Source organism: Ambystoma mexicanum, chromosome 5q (genome assembly GCF_040938575.1).
Source record: "Ambystoma mexicanum isolate Mex_15411 chromosome 5q, UKY_AmexF1_1, whole genome shotgun sequence".
In the NCBI taxonomy this organism is placed as follows: Eukaryota; Metazoa; Chordata; class Amphibia; order Caudata; family Ambystomatidae; genus Ambystoma; species Ambystoma mexicanum.
Genome location: NC_090933.1, coordinates 1,122,063,861 through 1,122,085,575, shown reverse-complemented (window position 1 = coordinate 1,122,085,575; position 21,715 = coordinate 1,122,063,861). Strand labels below are relative to the sequence as shown.

The 21,715-nt window shown below is 42.2% G+C and overlaps 1 protein-coding gene across 2 annotated transcripts in view; it reads left to right on the top strand.

Moving 5' to 3' along the window:
- Positions 1–21,715, top strand: part of ADCY8 (adenylate cyclase 8) — a 1,651,787-nt gene that overhangs the window by 885,791 nt on the left and 744,281 nt on the right. For both annotated transcript variants that reach the window (XM_069621638.1, XM_069621637.1), the window contains exon 5: positions 10,739–10,866. In XM_069621638.1, the coding sequence (XP_069477739.1) occupies positions 10,739–10,866 (128 nt within the window). The remainder of the gene's footprint in view (positions 1–10,738; positions 10,867–21,715) is intronic.

Genomic DNA, 21,715 nt, shown 5'->3' with positions numbered 1-21,715 from the left:
CAGTAGTCGCAGCTACCCGTAACATTTTTACAGATTCAAAAAGACATATTGAGAAGGTGTATCAATTGAAACAATATAGAGGTACACATGAGGGCATAGAATCAGAAACACATGGGAAATTGTGTAGTGTAAAATCAATGGACCAACATGATCAATGCACATACATTGTAATCACTATATCCGTGGCTAATGCGCTAGTCATAGATGCAGCTACAACCACCAAATATACACAAAATCTCATTAGCTTCCTGCTACCTGCAGCTATAATTCGCCAGACAGAGCACAATATTTTATTGGCTGCTGTCATAACCGCAGCTATTTCAAAGGTATTTTCCTTTTCCAATATACTTAAAAAGTTCTGTGGGTGGCTCTTAAAAGAGCTTTTGTATTCTTTTACCAATACATAACCAAACAATATATTTTCAATCAGAGAAACACCCTTCACCTCTATTAAAAAAAATCTTGGAACATTTCTCTGTGTTCTTTCTTTATATGAGTAATTAATTCTCTTTTCCCGAAGAGAAAAACATCTGTACTCCCTGTCAAAAATATTTCTCCACAATTGCAGCATAAACCTCTAATTTCAAACACTCCATCTAAAATAATATTATAGAACCAAAAAACCTTGTAAGACAATGTTTTGAGTACACACCTCCTTTACCCTCAACATCACTATGAACCCCATTCTCAAAATGTTTAAACTCTCCACAATCTTCTGAACAATGAAAATCCTCTCCTTCTAAAATTCACTGCATGTTTCAAATATCCAATCAAACAATAAATATACCACAAAAATAACACAATCTCCTAAAACTGCACCTCACTCTCAAGCAATAACAATGTACTAAATAGAACAACTCTTGATACAATAATACAATTTCATATACAGTTTTATTGACATATAAAAACATCACTCAAAAAAATACATTCTCTGATAGGTACAACAATTCAACAACATCTGAGGTTCTTGACATCCTATTGCCAGCCACCCACCACACAGACAAAGAACAACCAATCAGAAAGTACATACACACATTCCACCTTCTCTCCTCATGTACTCTTCCGCCATTGCGAATTCTAATATCTGAAGTGACAAGCAGTCGTTCTTTCTACCACACTAAAATAGAAAACTACATTCAATGGCTGGAGGACAATTATCCTACAGAGGAAGACATTTAAAAAAAAAAAGACTGAAGAAAATCAACCAGAGAAAAACACCATATTCAGGATTTTTTAAGTCCATTCTTTATATTTAATTAAAATAAGAATGAAAATAACATTATAAGGATCACATATCAGTCACCGTACAGATATACTGTATCTACCTATTATCAAATGTGAATACAACCTACACAAATATGTATAAAGTGTGTTATATCTTCAATGGTTTAAAAATATTTCAAATATTCTCACACAGATGAAGAAGTCATTCAAGTATCAAGAAGAATCAAGCAAGAAGCACCACAAATAATACCCACAAACCTAATCATGGATTAATTAACATAATTAAAACAACTATTAATTAATATTGAAAAAGAAGTACAATCAATGAAAAAGGACATTGAACATGTATGACAAATCATAGACAGTAAAAATCCAGATGATGGGCTAAAGAAGAAGATATATTATGTCTTCCAACTAAAAGAAAAAGAAACCCCACAACCACATCCACACCCAAGTAAACCTGTTTTGAACAAACTTTGTTTCCATATTTATTTACCTTTTTGTACACGTATATGTATTATTAATGCATACAAAGTATTTATAAGGTTACAATAACTGTTTACAAATACTACACTCAATACATCTTAAATTTGTTTCCACATTACATATTTTCTACAGATATTTAGTATAGCTACAGCTACAAAAATATCTAGTGTTCCCCCATGTTTTTTTAGCCTCGGCTATAAGATTGTGTGTGTTCCTTTTCATAAACTGAGTATAAAATATTAATAACAAAACAGACAATAAAAAGAGTGTACTTTTTGCACAATACAGTTATAGCCACGTGTATAATTTATTGAACCCACCGCTACGATCACCCCCAGTCATTGCTGCGGTTACCCGTGCCTCCAAAATCTAACAGCCCATTGGACAAGACCATTGCTGCGGTTATTGATCTATGTTTTAAAAAAAATAACACCCTTTGTCTGAAAAAAAAGAAAACATAATAAGTTCAAGAACACACACACTTTAATAAACACAGTTTAATACACACGTTTTATTGACCCTCATATTTTGAATACAGTGCATCACATGCACTATACAAAACACAACATTCGTGCACACAACACTGTTGTTCTCTTTGCACTTACTAATCATTGGGTCATTGGGAAAAAATCCATCTTAGATGAAAACAACCTGTACAACAACATAAAAAAACCATAAGAAAATACCACTACAAGAAACAAACAGGGATATATAAACTGGGCTAGAATAAACAAAGGACATTATACTGGGTGGTTGCAGGACAGAGGATGGGGAAGGTTAAGTAAACTTGGAGAATAAAGGAGAGCAGGGTGAGATAATACAACTTGGAGAACAAGGAACAGGAATCAATCACACAGGTAGAAACTAGTACTCTGATTTTCCTTTTTTAAAGAACACCACTAAATATAGTTGACAATATAGAGGCATTGTCATTTTAATTGTTTTACATATTCCTCCCCAGTTGGAAATTCCAACAAGTCTGAACACGAGAGTACCAGTAGTGATGACATATCATGTTGGTACCCAATCCATTGCCACCCAGGAAGAAAGCAACTGGGATATGTGAGGAACCAGAAGGTGTCTCACCCACTAGTCCCCGTGAACCTCTCTCTCATGAGGCCAGGGCAAGGCAATTGCCTTTAGATCCAGACCCTGGGGGTAGAACAGTGTGGGAGGATCACCTGGGCAAGAGGTCGTCGGGGAGTGGGAGTTCCACTCCGGATGGCGAGACGTGGTATCTCTCACCTTGCAACACCTTTACCCCACCCTACCATGTAGGATATTTGGGAACCTTAGCCCCCTATCCCTTCTCCAGCACTTTCACATGAAAACAGACTCACACCCGAGCTGTGTACCTGATATGTCCCATTACTATGGCCAGGCAAAGTCAGGCAATTACTGACAATCATTCACACCTGACTTTCCAGATAAAAGGTGGAGCACAAGAGCACACTCTGAGTGCGGCAACGCACACAAAGAAATAGCAGTTTCGAGTCAGAAACAGAACGAGGGGAGAAAGACTGCAAACCCAGAAGGGTTCATAAGAAGGGAAATGCCTTTGACCTTTTTGGCAAGATGCCGTTACTTTCAAGAAACCTTCAAGGAAGAAAGCATAACCTCAGGAAGCCAGACTGAAGAATCCTGCAACTCATAGCATTAGTTGGCATGGGCTACCAGAGAGCGAGCATTAACTGGAAAACATTTTACCTATTTAAAAGTAAAAGGGGAAGGTACGCAGTATTATCCAGAGGTAATTTAAAATCCTTAGGAAAAGCCATATCAGGTGGGGCAAGAAGCAACAGTTAGGAGTAGTGGGGACTTTAGTAAAGGGATGTACGGGTGAGCCAAATTGCATCCTCCACGGCCTGTCTGAGGCATGGATGAGCACAGCTGGGCTCGACTTAAGTGTGACGTTGGCGTGTGAGGCCCGTCTCCGCTGCACTCACCTGCTATGCTTCTGCTAGGAGCATGAACTATTTGGACACATTATTTCACCAGGAGCCAATCAAACTGCTCGTGGCATGAGGCAAGAGAAGAGAGACTGCACTTGTGTGTGTCGGTCTGAAAGTAAAATCCAGTAATGGTGGCTACAGAGTGCGAGACCTTGGAGCACCCCGTGAGGTCAGGCACCCTCCTGCTGATAGAATAAGCTACAAGAGATCACAATATACTAAAATAATGAAGGAAAAACAGTAAAATAAATATTAAAATTAAATTGCATGTTTGTGAGTGGCATCCAGTCACACGCCCGGAACTCAGGAAAATCCGACATCCTAAAAGGAAAATAAATCGGAAATTACAACGCAAATTAAATGTCAACTAACAAGCAAAAAGAAAAAAACTAAAAGCACGGGAGAGCCAACCAGCCAACCCTGCTCAGTACCTTAGGAGAATGAGTGAAGCAGCGGTCTTAAAAAATACCCAAGTCAAGCCAATCAAATAGCTCATGGTGGGAGGCAAGTGAAGAGAGACTGCACCTGTGCATGCCGGTCTGAAAGTAAAATCCAGTAATTGTGACTGCCGAGTGCAAGCACTTGGAGCACCACGGGAGGCCAGGCACCCCCGTTCATAGAATCGGCCACAATGGATCACAATGAACTAAAATAATGAAGGAAACACAATACAGTACATATTAAAATAAAATTGCAACACTCAACAAATTTTAAAAAATAAAGAAACGAAAAACACAGGTGAGCCAACCAGCTGACCCAGCTCAGTGACCTTACGGTTTGATATATGGCTGGGAGATCTCCATTTGTTTCATTGGAGGATTGAATTCTAACCTGTAACATGCACCTGTCCCTTTGCATTTACATGCTGTGGTTACGAGGTTTGAATATGGTTGAGTCTAGATCATCCTGGCTAAGCTCTAAACGTTGTTGCATATCTAATTCTCAGCTGGACTGTAGACTGTTTTCACTGCTTAAATGCTATCATTGATCCCTACTGAAGAGGCCTGATGCTTGAGACAAAAGGACTGATTTCTTTCAGAAATTCCTAAGCAGCCATGATGCCCAAACCATCCAAATGATGAGGAGAGGATAAACTTGCCAGCTTAATCCTGAATGGGAGATGGACCGAAAAGCTCCTTAAATCCACAGTCGTTACCTGACCTGTAACAAGAAGGACGTGGGGGCGGAAAGCCATTGTCATACTGTTTAGCACTACGACTGGGCAGGATTTTGCATTTTGGTGGATTGGTCCTTAGAAAACAAAGACTTAACATCGGAAAGAACAGTGAGTTTGAACGAAAGCAAGTCCACCCTTGGAGAAAGAAACTTCAGTGTGTCAGTCCTGGAGTCATCACGTTCCAAGAGTCTACCACGCCCCACTAAAAACAGACAAGATATACCCACGATGCAGCCCATACAGGCACATATCCTACTCTGACCTCCGGTAGTTCCTTGTCCTACTCTCTGTGTTTTGGACAGTGGCAACATTCTTCATTGAATGCAACTCAATGTGCTTTAAAGTGTGAAAGCTGTCTTTACTTTCAACAGTCTTTTTGTTCTTGGGGGGTTATCTTATTTTTTGTTGAGTTTTGCAACATGCTCTATTTCAGCCACATTACCACCTGCACCAGACCTGCTTGAAGACAAAGAATTTCCCCGAAATCTTTAAATCCATAAAATAACACTTGCCAGCTTTTCAAATACGATCAATTGGGTACCCACAGGAACATACCAGTCTATCCATTGATTGTTGTCCAAACAAACCAGATCAATATATGCACTTAATATAGCATTAAGACCCGATCCAGCAGACTGGATCGGGTCTTATCTGCGCGGGGCCTGAGCTAAAGGCCTGAGCAAAGCGAGGGCATTTAACAAGGGTCCCCGGGCCGATAAGACCCAATCAAGCCTTCTGGAGACGGTCTTAAGGCTATTAGCACCCTGAGATACCAATCCGGTAGCTCAGGGTGTTAATAAAAATGTATTTTCATTCAATGAATAGGACGCACGTGGCGTCCCGTTCATTGAATGAAAAAACTGGTGCAAATTGGCCGCCATGGTTCTGGAAGGCAGGACTGCATAAGTAGCCCCTCTTCCATTTCCATGGCAGCAATGGAGCGGCAGCAACTGTGCAGCGACAGCAGCAGAGGGTGCTACCACGGATGACGGAAAGAGGTAAGTGGAGTGGTGGGGTGAAGGGAGCAGTACAAACAAAAGATATTGGAGGTTGGGGGAAAGATGGTGGAAGCATCCTTGATGTTCCATGAAATGTGGGCTGTGTTTAGCAATTTTGGCCCCTGATCCACGGTACCTGATTGTCTGCTCCCCCTGCCCTGGGTGCTAATAAAGTATATCACTTAGACAAATTCTCCAGGGAATAAGCTTATAAACTCACTAGTGATTTGTATTGTTCTCTCTGCTATTTCCACTTGTAGCCCCTTAGTTTCATTCACTAAATGCATTTAAACTATTTAATGGTATTCATGATCTAGACCGGACACTCTTCATATCTTACAGTTTTCAAGCAAAACCTATCACCTCTGGTGGGGTTATATCTTGGGCCTACCCTAGCAACCTTCAAGGAAAGCCTCAGGAATCCCAATGAATTTATATTGTGTCAGTTTCCACTTCCTGAGACGTGTTCTAACACCTACAATTAAAGATAAACTCACTGTACATATTAGTTCTCACCCATTCATTTAATACAACTGTAGAATCAGTTTATTTTGTACTTAATTTGTCTCTTATAATTTTATACAAAGGGGACCAAGTCAGAGGCCCTCATTATAATCCTGCCGGTCTGGAAAAAATTCTGCATCAACACACGTTTGCTGGTGGGAGCCACGGATATCCCGGCAGGCCTTCTACCGGAAAAGAAATGCCCGAATCACCCACACCTTTAATACCGTTGGCAGTGTTTTAGGCAGGACTCTCATGGAATGGGAACTTACCGGTGTCTCCGCTGCACGTAATATCCCGGTAATACCAGGATATCGGGCGGCGGAGATGATAAGGCAGTTTCTGAAACTGTAATGAGGCCCAGCGTGTTGTATAGAGAAGAGACAATGCATCATTGGTAGAAAGGTCATACATGCAGACATGCAGTTACATATTAACATATACTGTCTGACAATATGTATGCACACATCTTCTTATGACAAAAGTCAAACAAAAAAATGATCATATATATATAATAGACATCTCATATACAAAGCACAGTAATTATATTGTGATGCAAGATGATACTGGAACCCAGTATTTATATTGTGTGTGAGGGCATGGGAGGAAAATGAGCAAGGGTAGTTCCAGAGAAGAAGATGGTCCTGTATGTAAGGTCTGTGGCAGGTAAACAATAAGGTAGCTGTTCAGCCACGGAAGTCCGAAGTGCATTTCAGTTGGTTAGCAGAGGTTAAATTGGAAAAGCATCTGTGCCGAGGTTGCTGGTTGCAATAGGCACGCCCTACAATGTGTGTCTGTTGATAATCTATGAAACATGTACTTGTAATAGAAAATGAAATAGTAGCAATGGGTTTATCTTCTGGGTTGCCGAAATGGCTGCCCAGAGATTGAGCAGCTAGGCAACATTGATGTTTAGCGAAAGCTTCTTGAGCGGGTGCTGGCAGTTAAGCCATCAAGGCCCTCATTGTCATGGGAAAAGAAAAGGGAGGCACAAAAAAAATGTCAGAAACTGGCATGGCTGGTAGTTATGCAGTGTGGTATAAATGTGGATGAGGGTAGTGTGGTGGCGATGCAAGCAATTCAACTTTACACAACAGCTGTAGTTGGAAGAGAGAGTGGAGGCCATGGTGTAGGGATGGCAGAGAGGAAGTTGACCACTATGTGGAGGTGGCAGGATGCATAGAAGAAGCAGAGAGGTGGAGGGAGTCAGCAGCGGGGTGGGAATAGTGTCACTGTCAGATATATCTTAGCAATGGAATGGAGATGCCAGTTTATATCCAGAGCTGGCGGCATGCCAGACTAGTGCCTCTTGTTAAGGCATTTCATAAAGAGAAAAGTATTCAAGCCTTCCTTAAAAATTATGAGTGCTGGGGCAAAGCATAGCTCAGTTGAAAGCAAGTTCGAGCACACCCAGCAAAAGACTCAGAGTTTGATTTTTCTTGATCTTTGGGACTTGTAAGCAACAAGTGTTTGTTCTTCAAAGCACTCTGTGAGGTGACCTGTCTCTCTCTCCACCAGGGACCTGGATGAGCAAAGGTGCATAATTGTATCTGTTAGGTGGGCTGCCTATAAAGCCTGTGTACCATGATTAGGAGTGGAGTGATGCATTCAAAGAAGAGGATACTAGGCGAGCTGCTGCATGCTGCGTTGGCTTCACTGGCGCTTGGCGGCTTCATGGGAGGCCATGCTGGGGAGCATTTTCATAATCCAATCTGAAGGGGACAGTTGCTTTACCATTATGCATAGGTCTTTCCCATGGGTGCATTTTTGAAGTTTCTCAGCAGCTTCAGTTGGTATTGAGCCCCTTTTGCAATGTTTTAGATTCGAAGGCCTAAGTGAAGTCTGGTTTCTCGGGCAAAATCCAGAGATTTGTCATTTGGGACTAGAATTGGCGCCTTCAAAGAAAGTTGACATGCTGTGTTGAATGGTGGGGTTTAATTGAGAGGAAGACATCAGCATGAATTCCATGTTTTGAGGGCTTAGCCTCAAGTGATGAAGGTAAGTCAAGTCTTTTATTCTTCCGCAGGTTTCAGAATATCATGTCGTATCTTGCTCAATCATATTGTTCCCTAAAAGCTGAGTCACACTTAATCGGTGTATCCAGAGGTTCATGTCAGTTATCAGCTCCCTTATGTGTGCTATGCTTATGTTAAAGCACTTGGACACCAGGTCGGAGCCCTCCGGGTTGTTGTGAGGTGCAGTTACCAGTTCAGATACACAAGTTTCTGTTTTCACAAATTGTACATAATTCTGGAGGTATGGTATCAATCTACTTCATTTATAGGTGTTTCTTCAAGGCGTCAAGGAGGGCAGTGGTCCACAATATCGTATGCTGTGGATAGATCCGGGAGTACCAGTAGACATGCTTCTCCATTGCCCACGAGCATAGTTTACTACTTGCTGGGTGGTAGATTCTGTGTTGTAGGCAGTCCCAAAACCTGACTGGTAGTGCCCCAGCAGGTTGTTTTCAGTGACATACTTGGTCAGTTGCATGGTGATATGCACGAAATCTGTTCATACAGAAAGCAGAGGACAGCTATCAGGTCATAGTTGTTAACATTGCCTACTTTTGAGCCGTTTGGAATTTTGCCTGAAGCAAAACATATGTTAATGATTTGCAGTCAGCATGGAGCAGGAATTTCCAAAGATCCCTTTGCTAAAAAGTCAAGTATTGGGTATCTTTCATAGTTTAACAGTTTATGAGCTGGGATAGTCCTTTGGAGGGAATTGCGAGATGTAGCCGAAAACGGAGTAATAAGAAATGGCGATTGTACATTGCAGTCTGTCAGGCTGTTGTATGGTTATTTTAATACTAAGATTGATGTTTTCAGAGTGATAAGTACCACTCCTAGGATGGTCACAAAGAGCTTATATCCATAACATTCATACACAGGTGTAAACTAATCAATACCACCCAGTTTAGAGTGGTGGGGAAGCAATTACCCTTCTCAAGCTAGCACCAACACTGCTCCTCTTGATCCAAGTATTATCAATGCATAATTCTATCTGGGACAGAAGCCCAAGATTGGAAGGATTATGTCAGAGAATCGCAGGACGAGATTGATTTGCAGGAAACTGAATTTGGGCAGCCTTCAAGAAGTTTGCTCTCATACTTGTTTCCCACACACTATACACTGAAAAGACTGTATACACCCACATTGAAAGCTTTTAACAGTTGTGAAATGTTTTAATTAACTATTACTTCCATTAATAATCGGATGAATGTACACACTGCACTTGAAAGTCTTTCCCTGGTTGATTACAACATTTCTTTTGATGACTAGTTGTGTTCACATGCAGAGGTGCACTGGGAACCAAGAGTCCCTTGAAATAATTTTCAAAGTGGCTCCATATTACACATTTTCTGCAAGCCCAACCCTTTTCCTAGGTGACCATTTAGAAATACCACACAAAAGAGGCCCAAGGTTCCGAGGCCTACCGAGAAATCTATAGGGCAGTTCACCCTGTGCACATGATACGTGCTGCCTGCCTATCCTTGTTGGATAATGTAGCTGAACAATGGAGATTTCCCTGTGGATTCAATGTTGGAGTCACTGGGAACCATTGATTTCAACAAAGTTTCATGCATAATAAACATGTACAAAATTGTGATCTGATGTGTTCGTTGTCGATGCATGTGTGGGCTCATAGAAGACACTAACAGGTTCACTCAAATTACACTTGATCCGCAAATGTATATAATTGATGGTCAAACACAGAGTCACATACATTGTAATTTCAATTGGTGGTCTGCTCTCCTTTACACATTTCTATACTTTGTTTAGCAAAAGTTCATAACTCCAGTTTAGTCAATAATGGGGGCACGAGTATTGTTACTAATGAATTCATACCAGCAAAGAATCGGTTATTACAGGCCCAGAATAATGAGATCAGCTATGCTGTGGTCAATTACACAAATGAGGTGGTGTGCATAAGTGCACTAAAACACAGTCTCAACTAGAATGAAGGCCTCATCAGGAAAAATGATGAACCTCAATAAGAACTTTCAGAATGTGTACAATTTGTCCTGCAAAGATATTACCTTGTTTTGTTACTGTAATTTATTGCAAGATTGTTATCATTGTAACAGAAAGATTTATTTTTGCTAATTCATTTTATGTATTGTATTTTAAAGGTGTAAGGCAAACACAGTGTGAGTGATGAGTTGATTGAGTGATATCAATGATAGTTATTGTTCTTTGCATTTTGTACTTCTTGATTTGTCACACATTTCAGAAAGAGCGCACAATAAAATGAAAAGACTAATCATTGAAAAATAATTAGAAATATGCATGCATTGAACACAACATGGTTTCAGATGAACGCATTGTTTATAGAAACGCTGTCAGCTTGTGCTGCTAGTAATAATGTATTTTCTTTTGGTGCATTTCATTTAGGAACATCATTGCCTTAGAATTAAAATCCTGGGGGACTGTTATTATTGTGTTTCTGGGCTCCCTGAACCTCGCCAGGACCATGCTCACTGCTGTGTTGAAATGGGACTCAGCATGATCAAGACTATCAGGTAATTATCGGCATCATTATCGCTGTGTGCCTTTTGTTGATGTCCTACATTTTTTCTCTCAAGTGACTGCTCGGTGAAATAAGTCTTCTGAAACTCTCCTTCTGGAATCCTATCAGATGGGAGTATAATGTCATTGTAGGACTTCGCGTACTTGGCTTCACGTATTGTCTTTTGGAACAAGGAGAGAAACTTTGAAGAAGTTAGTACAACTTTCAGAAATGCATGTTATGTTTTATGATCTACATTGTGGTCAAAACTTTGAATGAGTGACCCAAAATTGTGGCCCCTATAGCTGGACGGGCAACAAAGTAAATGCACAAGTTTGCATTTTAGGTGGCAGAAAATACTAATGTGTTATTGCAGATAAAAAGGTCTTATGTTAAATGAGCCCTCTAGAGTACAAAGTCAAATGGAAAGATTGTTAGTATTTCACATATGTAGTCTTGCCTGTCTAATTACTGTGGGATTTACGTGGTCTCCAGTGAAGGCTTTGCCACATATATTGGGTTACAAGTAGACATTCAAGTATAAACACCACGTCTAAAGTGGCCCATGTAAATATTTCCTGGGATCTGAACAACTACTGGCTGATCCATTGACGCTGTATAATTAGACCAGCAGATCCTCGTTAATTCTCATAGCCATTACATTCCACCAAAGAGGACATCTGCATTGTCAGACATGGCCCTGGCATATATGAATACTCCGTAGAGTTCCTGAATGTGTGCATGATTCCTGGCAAGGGGGCCTATAATAACACTGAGGTGCAGTGTAGAATCGCTCTTACAAAAGCCAGGGTGGACCTCTGATTGGTCGGCTACTTTTCTATGAATAACCTCAATTCCTCTACGGCGACCTTGGCAAAGCTGTTTTCCACACATGTCATTCACCTTTTCTAGACAGATTACTTCGTATCCTTTTTTTTAAAAAAGTGCCACAACCACACTGTCTTCAAAGTGACCATGGAGTAGAGTCGCATGACACATATGTTGGGCAACAAAAATGGAGCAAACGCATCTGTCTCTGGTGTCGCATGTATGTATGCATTCTTCTAAGGGGGGATGAATGGTGCAAAACTATCTCCAGGACAATTAAGTGCTACAAAATAGAAGGGGGTACAATATTAGGCAAAGTGTGACGAGGGCAATGATGCTGGTTGAGCATTCACCAAGTGCTCAGTGGTCAGTTCCTTCCCGAAATGCATCAGGTAGCGAGCCAAGCTGATGTTCACCAGAAAGTTCTTCGCAAGTACTGGTGCACAGCAAGAGAAAGCTTGCTTTCTTGTTTTCCATTTCCTATTTTCCAGCTTTGGGTTGTGAGATGTTCAGTTAAAATCCGCGAATCAAGCAGAAAGCTACCTTTACTTAAATGGTGGGGTAAATTGTGTTGTTGACAAGTTTTCCGAAATCTTTCCCGAGACAACATTCATTGGCCTCATTACGACCCTGGCGGAACAGGTTAAACGGCGCCATAAAGGGTGACGGCGGCGTTCAACCTGTTCCGCCACATTACGAGGCCCCCTCGCGGGACACGTTAAGCATGCCTAGGAAAACCAGGCGTGCTTACCGGGTCCCGCGAGGGGAAGAGGAAGCAAACCACGGGCCATTTCGTTATGGGCCATCTCGTCCTCAAGGACCGTGTCCGGGTCCTTGAGGGAGGAATTACCGGGCCATCCGAACTCGGAATGGCCCGGTAAGTCCTCATTCCGAGGACCCGGATTCGATTTCGGCGGCAGCCATGTCGCCAATAGCGGCATGGCTACTGGCCGACTTCTTAATGAGGGCCATTGTTAGATAAGATCAGTGAGAGAACATCCAGTTATGGCATCCTAAAAAAGAAAATATAGAAAGAAATCTTTAAATATCGATTGGATCTAAGTACAGTCTCACCCCTTTGTCTTAACTCAGTACCTCTTACTTCCCATAATAGGGTTATGGAGACACAGCTGAGCTTGGTTTATTTTCCTGTCATATAAACACATTGAACAACATTTTGAGCGAGCCACTATAGCTGCTACAAACATTGCAGAATACACAACGATCCAACATGAGATGTTGGTTTACAAACTGTATGATTAAAGTCTAGATTATATTCTTGCCGAAAGAATGTAATGTAATGTAATAACGCACATGCATTAGCTATTTAAGAAAATCAGTGTTTATATGCAATATACCATGGAAATAGGTGCACTTGTCAATAGTTGGATTACAGTCAGTTTGAAGTGGAATTAGTTTTGACATCCTGGTTGTGTATTAATGGATGAATTCTCGGGATCATTCCAGTGGAGTTCGTCTTCGAGGGACATCACCTCTTGTTTGTGATGGGATAGGCTTGTATTGATTTCAAAGGAATCTATGCACCCAATCAGATCTAATAATTCTGTCAGAAGCAACAGCTCGACTTGGTTCTTATGAATGAGGAGCAGGAAATGTCTTCTGCTGCATGTGTTTTGAGTATAAGTAACCACTCTTGCATTCTACCTACTCCTTTAGAACATGGTCCCAATACATTGCCTGTGATTAGTATGTTAATAATACTTATTGGTATGATAATTATTTTAATACTTATGAGTGGCCTACTTATTAGTATGCTTGTAATACTTATTATGAAGCATATCATTTTGGTATCAGAGCTGGGGTTGGAGGCATGACCACCCTGAAGTGCAACTCTGTCCATATGTCACATGTCCACCTTATTTCAGCGTTTGTGTACGTCCAATTCAGAGTGCGCCACTGACATGAAATCTATTGTATTAGTCATTTTAATTCTTGCAGCTCCGAAAAAGTAAGCAGTTAAAGAATGTGTGACACTCTTGAACTGACAGATTGTCCAATATTTCTATGGCAGAGCGAAGGGATATTGTGAATCCACCACTCCAATCAGATCCACCATTAAAAATATGGATTTTGATGTGGGTGGAGAAGCTATGGATCCACAAGGCATTCTCTAGCCTTTTAAAATCTGGTGGATTGCAGGGGAATGCATGTAAAACCCTACCCAGGAATAGACATGGGAGGAGGCATGCACGACTGTTTGCACTACCAGGTGCAAATAACGCACCAAAAACCTGTATCTTCCCGCATTTCCATTCACGGTTTGCACTTCATAGTGCAAACAATCACAAAAGCATGGAGGGGACTGAAGTGAACATGCTTGTTGTCCTCTCTCTGCATGGACCAAGTGCACTACCTAGTTCCTGAACTGTTATTGCACCGTACCATGTTTTTTGTATGTATCTAACAATACTAATTATGTTACTGCCATTTTGCCACAGTTTTTCCCATAACCCCATGCTCATAATGCAGCCCACTGACGTGTCCTGATACTTGCAGTATCTACACGGATGGAACAAACCCATACCACTCAGTACTGCCATGTGCATGGTCTGCAATTGCTCTGACAGATCTGGGTGGGTTGGGTTCATGGGGAGCAGCGGCAGCTCCGCACTATGGGTGGGGTGTGTCCCCCTTGCTTGAGTGTCAGTGAAAACAGCCCATCCCTGTGCTTTATGTGCATGGCGGCCTGTGACTAGGGCACATCCCCAGGCAGCATGTTCACGCTACATAGAGGAAGGGTGTGTGTTAGTCCGTCCTCTGTGGCGACGCATGCGGAGGGTTTGGGCAGTTAAATGTAATGATTTATGTTTATGGAAGGTGTCTGCATGTATGCATGTATGCCTGCATGCTGGTTTGTTTGTTTGTTTGTTTGTTTGTTTGTTTGCTATGTATATGTGCGTGCAAGGAGTTGTTTGAATGACATATGAATGAATGTGTGGGTTTTATGACTGCATGTATGAGAGTGTTTGTCTGCCTGCATGAAGTAGAATGGGGCACTAATTGTAGGATTGGAGCTGATGGGGGCATGGCATTATTTTCTGATTTAACCTTGATGCAGAGTTAAAGTTATTTACTGTTCATCAAGGATAAAACAAACATGCTAAGTGTTAGCACGAAGTTTTTCTAGCCCACTGTGGTGGTGCCAGTCTGTATATTGTTTCTTATTGTCACATGCTATGTTTTAGTGGGTATCAAGGATACGCAAATATAATAAGCGTTCTTGCATTGCTAGACTGGACTACAATAGTGGTGCCACTCTGCGGCAACTTTCTTACTGTGGTATGACATCTTTTACTTGGCATCATAGGTAAAGCAAACATGATAATCGTTATCAGGTGACTTAACTGTCCTCCTATGGTGGCACCAGTCTGCATATACTTTCCCACAGAAGCATGATATGTATTACTGGGCATCAAGGGTAACACAATCATGATAACTGTTGTGACATGGATTGACTGGCCTACATCTATGGTGGCAGTCTGTGTTTACCTTATTACTGTGGCATTTACTTTATTATGGGACAGCAATGGTAAAGCAAAAATGATAAGTGTATTTAATGTGCTAGAGTGGCTTATGATGGTGCAACCAGACTGCATGCACCTTCTTACTCTGGCATAACAGGTTTTCTGGAGGTTAAGGGGAAAGTAAACATGATGAGTGTTATTACATGGCTATACTGGCCTACATTGGTGTCTCTTGTCTGGATATACAGTATTAGTGTGACATGGCATTTTTGTACTGGTATCAACGGTAAAAGCAAATGTAAGAGTTATTGAATAGCTATTCTGGGCTACGCTGTTGCAACCAGTCCAGATTCCTGTGGCATGTCATTTTGTACTGGCTGTGAGTTTGTATATGGTAATACTAGCATATATTGATACAGCCTGCAGGAAGATGCATGAGCACAGCCAGCATAAACATGTTTTTTTTTTATACTGGCAAATGTTGTGGGCAAAGGCATCATGAAAATTCTCCTGTGCACGGTTGGTCACTTGCACCTAGTAGATTTTTCATGTGCTATGATACAAAAACAATTACAAACTGTGTGGCTTTTTACCAAATTTCTTGCAGAACATGCTCTGAAATGCACCATTTATACCCATATTTTAAACATTTTCTCTCAAGGAGACGTCTTTCCACCTTGGGTTGGTTCTGGCACCCTCACAACACTCAGTCACTTCCCCCTATTTGGGGTAAAAAGTGACTCCCCTCCAAGTCAAATATTCACCAGATGCCACTGATGGGAGAGAGGGAAAGTGCAAGATAGCTTTGCTGTTGTGTTTATTTGTGCAAACCGGAAGTACACTACGTTTGGAATTCTGGTCTGCTTTTCAGTTATTCTGTGTCATGTCAAGAGCATAGGGCATTTGTTTTTTTTCAATATGGACTTGGTGTGTCCGAGGTGCTAGGTTGGAGGGTTGTAGAATTGCCATGTGTGAGTGGCTTAGTTGGTAAGCGCATAGCGTGTTGGCACTACAAAGGTCCCCCTTACCAAACTGAGTGGTTAATTCACAAAATGATGTGGCAGCGGGATGTGGGGAGCAAATTGCCCAGTGCATTCTTATAGGTGAGGTGCATGCGGTACAAGATTGTGTCTGCAGGGGGATTAAGGGACCAACAGATAGCCCATCTATGCATATTTAAATTTCAGCACGTGTTTTGACACGGGACAATAGCTTCCACTTGGTTGGCGGGGCGGGGCAGCCCTACACCAACATGAGTGCAGGAAGCATATGTGCAGTGACCTTCATCAAAGGGCCAGTCATTTCAAATACATTTCCTCTATTTCCTTTCTTGCTTGAAAGATGGAAAGAGCATATGACCAGACTTGCTTCATGTGTGAGTTTCTATGCGGTGCTTCAAAAATCAGCCAGCATTGTGTGTTCTCTGAGATTTGGCTGAAAGGGGGGTGGGGGGCAGTACACAGGAAAAGAACACAGGGACTGCCACATCTTCAAACGCATCCCTTTGTGAATCTGGTATGAGTTCAGGGCTAAGACAGTTACTCTTGGTGGAATGGACTCTGCCTGATATTCAATGGTGGGGAGAATATGCCCACACAAAGGAATTTACACTGTGCAATTTGTGTTTCACTCAATAGCAGCATTTTGCTGACTAGTTGTACTTTTAGCCAGATAGGGTTTTAGTTCAGAAAAAACACATATTTGATATTTCTCATGAAATGTTTTCTTATGACATTGTCACAGCTGTCATCAGCAGCTTCTTTTATATCTGTATTTGGGTTTATAATGGAGCACTGTACAAGTAATCTGGGGTTAACAGAGGTCATTGGAAGGAGAGGATACAAGTTATAGTAGCTTAGATATTCCATAATATAGAGTTAGCATATACCTAGTTTTAACAGGTCCTAATTGACCACTATCTATACCATGGAGATCAGGGTTTTAAGTTCCATCCTGAACTGCAGGAGAATTGGAGAGGTCCTGATTGTTACCAGGGTGGTGTCCCAATTGGCTGGGCATATCAGGAGAAGGCATGTTTCTAGGTATTAGATTTGCTCATCAGTTTAGTCTTGAGCCTCACAGTTGTCCATCCTACCTGAGCTCCTAGGTTTAACAGTTAGGTAGGCTGGTGTTGGGAGTTGTTGCCTTATATGTGATGTAGGACGTTTTGCAAAACATCCAGTGTAATTCTCTTAGGATAGAGGGCATGTTGCCAGATGTCTTAGTTCCTATTAAGTGGTGTGCAACGGCGTATTGAGCGACCGTAAAATGGGCTAGGTATGTGGTGAGGACCCCAATGAGGAGGGCATTCCCTCCATTGAGGTGTGTGAGTATCAGAGATTGGACTCTGATTCTTAAATTCTAGGTGGGAGGGAATGTGTTATCTTTTAGAAAGGTGTGTGTTGATATCAAGCGGAACAATCATTATCATTTCTATGTTGCCAGAGCAAGTGATCGCTCTAAAGAAAGTACTCCAAGTGATTTGGGACATGGGGCCAATTGAGGTGTGAATCCATCTTTGTTTGGAAGGATGGCCTAATAGGACGAATTCCATTTTGGTGGTATTGTGTTTCAGGTAGGTGCTTCGCATCTGAGCCTGGATGGAGATGAGTCATATCCTGAGGCAGGAGATGTCTTGAGTACAATTCACTTTGAGGTATAAACAGTGTCTGCTCTGAATTATTGGCAGGGGCACGTCCCCCTCGCCAGAGGGGCTGGTTGCACAGTCCAATTGCATGGTGTACTGTGCTGGCTGCCTCTGAGTAGGCGGCATCCCACTACACATGTTCTGTTTGCCTGCTGACCCCTTGGGGCTGCGCAACAAACATACTCACATAATAATGGCAGGCACTGGGGCAGTGGAAGGATGGCCCTGCAGCCTCTCATATTTGCACTAATAGTGTAGATACACTGAATGACAGGAGCGAAGTGCTCCCCTGTCAGTCATCATGATCAGTTGCGGAGAACAGAGAAGGCCACCCTGTCCAACACGGTGGTGCAGCACATGAAGGTGAGCAGGTGAATTTTTTTTTTTATTTCATAATGTGCATGTATGTATGTGGGAGTGTATGTTGGTGTGTTCGTTTTTATGTTTGCATGCGTGCAAGGAGTTGTTTAAATGATATATGAATACATCTGAGAGCGTGTTGTATGAATGTGTGTGTGAGTGTGCCTGTTTCATCATATCTTACACCGACTTATCTGAGCGGTACCCATCACCTTGAGCCTGTTCCTCCGTCAAAATGTTTCTGATGGACTCATTGAATTACACCCCTCGAAGTCTGCATCAAACTGCACAGAGCTCCACTTCGCACCCAACTCTACGCGACTCGCACCCTGGATCAGAGCGACTTTCTGCATTCCAATCCAGTTCAACCTGCAAATACAGTGCTAGAAGTGTGGTTGAATGCTTTTGAACCACCCACAAACCAGAATGTCATACTGTTGAGAGGCCGAAAAACCCTGTTCCTCTTTTTGGACTATAGTGAATGATAAGCTATGCTTTTATGATACATTAGGCCTCATTCAGAGTATGGAGGTAATCAGGGTGCTATTAGCGCCGTGACTAGCTCCAATACCGGTACCAAGTCCGCCCTCGTTCAATGGGGACTTACCGGTCTATTCCAACTTTCGCGGCCCGGTAAGTCCCCATTGAAAAAGCCATTCCCCATTTCCATTTGAGCCCCCATAGTATGCAACAAACTCCTAATTCACAAAATGAACATTTATCCGTAAGGATTGTTTTAAAATAACAAATCTGAATCCCCGTAGACAAACAGATTGTCACATGTGTAAAACACGTGCTCAGTAAAGAAATACAAAAGAAACCTATGTGTGCAATACACAACATTGTTAACCTCTTCAATTTAAAGTTCATCTAGAGAAATGAGTGCAACCAATTGAATCCTACAGTACAAAATCAAAGATCCATAGTTTGATGATAATGAATAAATCAATCAAAACAAAATTCCAATCAGTCAGTGTACTAGAAGGGACAATATACACATGTCTGTCTTCTAAGTCAAGCTCAAGAGGGGATGATTCCTGATCTTCCCCAATCATTTTTCAACCATATTCCCCCAATAGGGCTGGTTTTCCTCAGGACTTGATCCTTTTTATTTCCTACTACGATGCTTCATTTTCATTTTCAGGCAACTCTCTATCATCCTGCAAATTGGAACACATGAATTTACCTGTGTGTTTTAAGGAAATCTAGTTTATTAAAGAAATGCAATTGCTTTAATTATACTAGCTAGTCCCAGGCTGTCCGGTAAGTATCGTGCCTGGAATTTGGACCTCAAAGAAACCTACAAAATACAGTGATGGTATGTGATCTTACTCATAACCTTTTCTTCATCTATAGTATTGCCTTTTATTTATATCCTCAAAGGTAGAAAAAAGGTAAGAGAGAAGATTTGAGAAATGCACTTACAGTGGTGTGTGTCTCATTTAATTCTCCCTTTAAACCGCACTTTTGAATCCCAGGTCTTCAAAATTCTTAGCCAATTCCAATATATCAAGCAAGTTTTCAAAAATAATCTGCAAGTGGGCTATCCCGGACCTAAAGCTGCCAGGGTTGAAGACAGAATGATAATGGTTACAAAATGGTTTTCCGCATGTCGTGGGGAAATTTCTTTTATTTATTCCCATCAGGGAGACTGTAGATGCGGATGCTGCTACTGTACAGTTTTATTGTAATGCTCACCACGCTCACCCCGCTTACCTATTTCTGGTTGAGTAAAGGTGCATAAGAATTGTCTGAGAACAGTCCCGGTACGGATCTGACCGCCAAGAGATGGGCTAATAAGTTGTTGCTGACAGATACGACGACTCCTCCCGCATGAAACGTGTGGAGCGGAGGGTGAAAAATAATTGTCTCTGTATATGTGGAGACCTGAAGATGACTCAGAGTCCAATCTGCTCGCAAACGCGTGTATCGAGTGCAGCGAAAACATGGAAAATGCTGGACTAAGTGAGGCTGCTAGATACAGCAATTGGCCAAAAAGCTGCTAAGAGTGGACACTTCTGTGGTCACGACAAGAACATCAGAAATCAATGACAGACTCTTCGTATATGCAGTACCTAATAGCCAATGTTAAGGGTTCCAAGGCTGTCTCTTGGTTGCTGGGTAACAAAAAAAGACGCATCTTTATAGCTTAGTCCGTTTCAAAAGGACATTGTTTTGCAGGGATATTAATTGTTTTCTTCTTTGTGTAACTTCCGTTTTTGACTGTGGAAAAGTAAGTTAAACCCCCTGAGTGCCTTAGATAGAAAGGGGCTAGAAAGACTGTAGGCTCGAGATTGCAGAATTATTGGAAAGTCCATGCTATTGAATATTTATCAGAAATCCGATGCCAGACCATCACCAATGATTTAATTACAATGCAGTGTCTGTTTTGTTTTGCTAGCCACACAAGGTCCCTTATAGCTCCTATGCCCACTATGTCAAGGGCCAAATACATACATATCTTGCTTGATGATCTCTTGGTGCGCTCAAAAGCAGATCTCAGATAAAGGACCTTTAAACTATAGCTGTGATGTATATCCAGAAAAGGCTATCCTCCGATGCCTCCTTTGATACTGGACTTAGCTGAAGCCACCTGAATAATCTGCCTATACCTCTTTCCCATGTGAGCCTTACTAGACATCGCGAATCATGTCAACATATTCAGGCCGATTCATGGAATAATTAGCGCGGCACAAGTGGCCAAAAACGTGCGAATCGCAGTGGAATAGCGAAAATCGCAGTGCAAGTGCGAAAATCGCACGAAAAGCAGCGCACATCGATTCATGGAAGGCCGTGCGCGAGAAAACCATCGGATGTGCGATAAAAAAGTGCGCGGCGCACGTTGGCGCACAGGCCATCTAACTGCGTGCGCCAGGTCACAGCGAAAATCGCACAGGCCACAGCGAAAATCGCACATAGCGCGGCGCACGCCACATAAGTAGGCGGAACACGGGGCGTAACACTCGGAATGGGGAACAACTTGCCAAAATGTGGGCGTCACGGGGGAAGTACAGGGCACAAGTGCGTGGAACGCCCACACGCTCGCCTACAACACCTATTCATGGAATAGAATAGGGCAAAAAAGCGCACGCTCAAACCAGTGCACAGGCACAAACACGACCGCCACAAGAAAGCAGGCGGTAGCGTCTCTGCGCCTGTAAGAAATGTGCGCCAAAAGGTGCGCCAACAAATACCACCTATATACTGCCATGATGAATGTCCTATACTGTGGCACTCCAGGACAAATGACGTGCAAAGGGGTACCCACAAACACGGACACCCGCTGACAAAAAATACGTGTGCGTGTATACCGGGGTGCGCGGGAAGTCTCACACGCGAATTGGCAGGGCATGTGAATTCTAGGGGTTTGCAAGAAGTTCCACACGCGATTTGTCAGGGTACGTGGATTACAGGGGTGCGCAGGAAGTTCCACACGCGATTTGGCCGTGTACGTGGATTTCAGGGGTGCGCAGGAAGTTCCACACGCGATTTGACCGGGTACGTGGATTTCAGGGGTGCGCGGGAAGTTCCACACGCGATTT